This window comes from Mizuhopecten yessoensis, unplaced genomic scaffold, assembly GCF_002113885.1.
Source record: "Mizuhopecten yessoensis strain PY_sf001 unplaced genomic scaffold, ASM211388v2 scaffold10853, whole genome shotgun sequence".
Classification (NCBI taxonomy): domain Eukaryota; kingdom Metazoa; phylum Mollusca; class Bivalvia; order Pectinida; family Pectinidae; genus Mizuhopecten; species Mizuhopecten yessoensis.
This window is the reverse complement of record NW_018408754.1, coordinates 60,864-65,973: the sequence shown is the minus strand read 5'-3', so window position 1 is coordinate 65,973 and position 5,110 is coordinate 60,864. Positions and strand designations below refer to the sequence as shown.

The 5,110-nt window shown below is 33.1% G+C and overlaps 1 protein-coding gene across 1 annotated transcript; it reads left to right on the top strand.

Moving 5' to 3' along the window:
* Positions 1-763: 763 nt before the first annotated feature.
* On the top strand, positions 764-2,478 carry LOC110463011. Its single transcript, XM_021517324.1, has 3 exons — positions 764-1,240; positions 1,496-1,629; positions 2,292-2,478. The coding sequence occupies exons 1-3, from the start codon at positions 764-766 to the stop codon at positions 2,476-2,478; spliced, it is 798 nt and encodes a 265-aa protein (XP_021372999.1).
* The last annotated feature ends 2,632 nt before the right edge of the window (positions 2,479-5,110 follow it).

Here is a 5,110-nt window from a genome sequence, read left to right as displayed (position 1 = left end):
GAATGTACCCTGACTGACGGTCAAACAGAGGGGACGGATCCTGCATACTTGAATTTATTTAATTATAATTACTTTACATATTGTTAATAGCATTAATTTTACATTTAGCACTGTTGTTACTCTATATTTGTCACACATCACGCAAATGTACATTTTTAAACGCGCGTTTAAATGTCAACGATTAGGTAATGACGTCATCTTCGGAGAAAGAGAAGCAGCGATTATATTACAAATATTTCTATTGACAATGTACCTCTGGATAAAATATCAACCGTCTTCCGGGTAAAAACGTCAATCGGTGCCGCCCCTCCCCCTTGAATAACAGTTATTACTTTTCAAGACTGTTACGAAGATACATTTTGCCCGACGCTGTTTTTGTGGTTGTTATCACATATTCGTTTTATACAAGTGAAATGAATAACTCGTATTGAACGGGAAAACCATGAACTTTTCTGTATCTTACACTTTTTCATATCTCGTCACGCAAATATTGCTACATCAGAAAAGCGCGGGAATGTGTATTGTATTTTTTTTAACGCCAAGTTGTTATGACGTCATGCTTGACAACAATACAGAGCGCCATTTTTAATGGGTTTTTACTGCAATTTTGCCGTTTGCTGCTATTATCTGGTAAGATTTCCAGACAAAAATGATATTAATAGTGTAGTTATGTAAAAACAATTATGAATGCTGCAAAGGTGGAACACACAGCCACTAAACCAGTTCACGCTAATTCCCAGACATGCGCATGACTACTTCCGCGATGAAGTCGTCTGTAGCGTCCTACGCAACCATCATGGCGACCCGCGAAAGTTTGAAGAAATTGTCGAAGTCCTCAATACAGAAATTATATGAAGAGGTTGGAATAGATTCAAAGGGGAAAAGAAAAGAAGACTTGATTGGGCAAGTAATCACAAGCTCTGTACCGATTGACATCATTACTCCTGTGATTCGCCAAGAAACTAATGTGACTGCTTTATTTCCGTCAGTCAGTGTTTTAGAGGGGACAGAAAACCTACCACCTTTCAATCGGGTTAGGTATTCAGTAGTTTCAGTTACTGAATTGCCATGCCCTTCCTTCCTTGCAATCTACAACTTCATGGTTGAAAGGTCCAGGAAGTCTGTACATGACAATGTCGAAGCCGGTGATGTGGGAGTGTCGGTGAAGAATTTTAAGGGGATGGACAGGGCTGTTCGTCACTTTGATGCTGGCGACATACAGGACATGACAATATCACGGGTAAGTTTAAATCATTACTTTAAGTGTTATAAATGGTTTCTGTTCATTTGAGTACCCCCTTTTTCTGCATTTTTTTGCCAAGCAGCTACTGTATTTCTATCATTTCTTTGAATTATAGAAAATGACTGGGCTTTGTATTAATACTGGGTACACAAGTAAAAGTCTTATAAATGTTGATTGCAATAAGTTATAACATATAAATGAGTTATAACATATAACAAGTTAGACTTTAAATATGAATTAATTTTATTTCAGATTGGAGATAATGTAGTTTATGTCATGGCTTCGTGTTTAGCCTCCATGAAAAAGGACAAATATACTGTATATTTGTGTATGATAACCAATGAAAGATGCTCTGTACAGTATGCTTATTGTCAGTGTCCCATTGGGTAAGTATTTTAAAGAATAAAGCTCCTTCTCTTGGTGGAAAATTGCATTATAAAGGTTTGATAAAATTACATAACTATGAAATTTGGCTCAACAGTATATTAAGTGCAATTTATTTTGTGAAAGACTATATATTTATACTTTAAGGATGAAAGAAATTATATGTTATCTAGCATAGCAAAACGTAATAAAATCATCTGGCTATCTAGTGTAGAAAATGTTGATTTTGATATGTAATTATATACACAGTACAAACATCTTCCTTAGTTATGATTAATAATTAATGGGATTATGTATATATGCATATACACATGTCAGGGAATTTTAGATATAAATATATTTATTGATTTGAATATCACACACATATTAGTCCAAAGAAATTTATATATATACTTAAATTTATTTCTGCTATATTATTGAAATATTGTCTTATATCCAATTACCAATTACAATCCTGCATGTTGTGTAACTACGTGTATATATCTGGGGGAAAAACACCTTCTCTGCATAAATAACATGTATATAACTATTTCAGTTTTGCCCAGTCATGTAGCCATATTGGTGGAGTTTTATTTGCCTTAAACGGCAAATACAGGCTTTAAGCACTTGCTGGAGACTCAGCTGAAAGCTGCACATCAAAGTTGTGCAACTGGATTGTGCCTAGGAGTGCTCAACAGATCCCAAAGCCTGTTAGTGCATTATGTTTTAACAAACCAAAGCTTGTTGAAGATCCAAAAGTCCGATCAGTAGACTATGATCCTCGCCATCCAAAGGACAGAGTATTTGACATTTCTGATACCCTGGCTGAGCTGAAGGAATTGAAGAAAATCTTCCCGAACACAGGTTTTTAAACATTTCTGATAAACTTGCATATGGTATCAATCTTGGTTCTTGTGGTCATTCTTAGTTGATTTATTTCTGAAGGTTTATATAAACAATCAATTGTCCTGATTTAAAAAAGTAATTTATTAACTTATTTAATATTTCATAACATTAAATCTATGATAATCATACAAGGACTAATATATGTATCTTTCTTTCATTTTTGACCATACAATTAATCGTATCTATTAATTTAAATATTTAATTTGCAGTTTTAAATTTAAAATAAAAACTTTAAAAAAAATCAATTCAGGCACACAATCAATTACGAAATTCCATTCAAACAGTTTCAACACTATAGTATATTACATAAAACACATATTTTGTTGGGCTTATCAGGAGGAATCGTTAATGTAAACATTACTTTTTTACATTTTAGGGATGAGTCACTTTTGGAAGATTCCAGATGAAGTACCAGATCTTGTACATGAAGAAGTTGTTGAGACAGAAGTTGACCAAATATACAATCGGATGAAAATGATGGTGTTTGCTGTCAATCATGGTATAAAGCATAAAGTATAAATATCTAGTTTGCATAGCTGTTGTATTTTGAAAGATGTGGAAATAAGAAAAAAAAAATGATCAAGAAACAGGTGCATTATTATATCATGTGCATTTTTGTTGGAACAACCCTTTGATTGTTGTTTTTTATTCAACATCTAGCAAAATACACTTGCATGGAGAATTGTCCTAACAGTCTGCAGATGTGCAAATCAACAAAGTCAATAAATCCCATACATCAACTATAACTGTGTTTTTTTAACAAATTCAATGCATTTCAATAGTTAAATCTTGATAGCTTGAACTCATGCAGACACAATCCATTTCTACTTTGTGAATACTAGTACATAATGATATTATAAAAAACATTATATTATTTTTCAGTTCCTGTTCTCTCTATAGATGAGGAGTTAGTGACTTATTTAGAGGAGTCAACAAGAGGTCAAAGAAAGTCAGCAATGTGGCTTAATCTTCACAAAGGCAGAATAACTAGCTCTTTGCTTGGACAGGTTCTGAAAGCTGGTAGCAATCCTAACAGTTTGATTAAGCAAATCATTGAAGGATCTTCCCTTGACAGGTATTTTAATTTAATCTTTTAGCACAGACCAACCAGTTTGATTTCTACTTCTTTACATTTTTGATTGGTAAAAAAAGGGAAAGAGAATCGTTTCAATTAATAGTTTCTGTCATGAAAATCATTTTTCAATGAGTGGTCAACAAAATTTGATGCAGGTTTAATATTTAAAAACAATTTTCCTTATTTAATGTTTAAATCCTACATTTTCACTATATTATGGGAGCAAGCGTCACATATTTAAGGACCTTGCAGTGCTTGAAATTTTAAGAATTATCTCCTCCTAAATTACTAAAACAAGGTCAGTATAGTGTGAGAAAAGTCAAACTGGTTACAAATTATCTCCCCTGCAACTTTTAAAGAAATATGCTTACATTTTTTTGTTGCAATATGTTAGATATAATATTAATTAGATTGCAATTATTAATAGCAATAGGTGTACATATTCTACCTTTACACATTTGTCTGGAAGGTTCATAACTTTTAAAGGAAGTTAATTAATTAAACAAAATGAAATCACACAATGTGTCATAATAAGGTCAAATGTTATTTCAATCATACAGGTACACATCTTTGCCAGTTGCTGTACATTGGGGTGTAGATCACGAGAAAGACGCCATTACTGATTACCTGATGATGAAAGAGGCTACTGCATCTGAAGTTAATGTGAAGGAAACAGGTCTTACACTTTACAGCATCCACACATTTTTAGGTGCATCTAGTGATGGGCGTGTTTCAGAAGATGGGGAAGAAGGGATACTGGAGGTGAAATGTCCCTTTTCCTTGAAAAAGAAGCTGGTAAATGAAATGGAAATTTTAGCCATTTTGGATCTCCAGGAGCCCTCTTTTTGTTAAGAAGAGACCGACTCTGGACCAGCTCTTAAGAGAGACCATATGTATTATGCTCAGGTGCAAGGGGAAATGGCTGTTATGGGTTTACCATGGTGTGACTTTGTTGTGTGGACTGAGGCAAAAATGAATAAAATATGTATTGAGCGAATTATGTTTGATGCTATCTTTGTCACCGACATGATGCCCAAACTTGTGAAATTTTATGTAGTTCATGTATTACCAATGTTACTCTCTAGGGACAGCACTTCATAGAATTTTAAATTTAATATTAATTAGGGCCCGCATCGAGAGATGCGGAGTCCTATAGTTTTCATGTTGTCCATCTGTCTGTCCGTCAACAATGTAGATGTGCAATATTATGTTTTGGTGAAGTTCGGCTGAATAATTTTGGGGAAAATTTCATTTTTGTTAAAATATTAAAAAAAATATAAAAGTCTTTTGTGTGTTTTTGAATTTCTTCTTTTTTTCTAAAATCAGATCTGCTAATTCACAAAGAAAGCACTCCAAATCAATGTTGGCAAGGGAGATAATTTATTGATGTAATAGAAAGCTCTGAAATCTTCATGTTTATTCATAATTGTAATCGATATATTTTATATAGAATAGTACTTAACTATAATCTGATAAATGTAATTAAAAGGTACAATATATGACGATAAGAAAATGAGTAATTT

Coding starts and splice junctions, on each gene's coding strand:
- LOC110463011 (XM_021517324.1), top strand. CDS start 764: ATGAAGTCGTCTGTAGCGTCCTACGCAACCATCATGGCGACCCGCGAA. Junction 1,241..1,495: donor AGGACATGACAATATCACGG/GTAAGTTTAAAT, acceptor ATTTTATTTCAG/ATTGGAGATAATGTAGTTTA. Junction 1,630..2,291: donor TATTGTCAGTGTCCCATTGG/GTAAGTATTTTA, acceptor GATTGTGCCTAG/GAGTGCTCAACAGATCCCAA.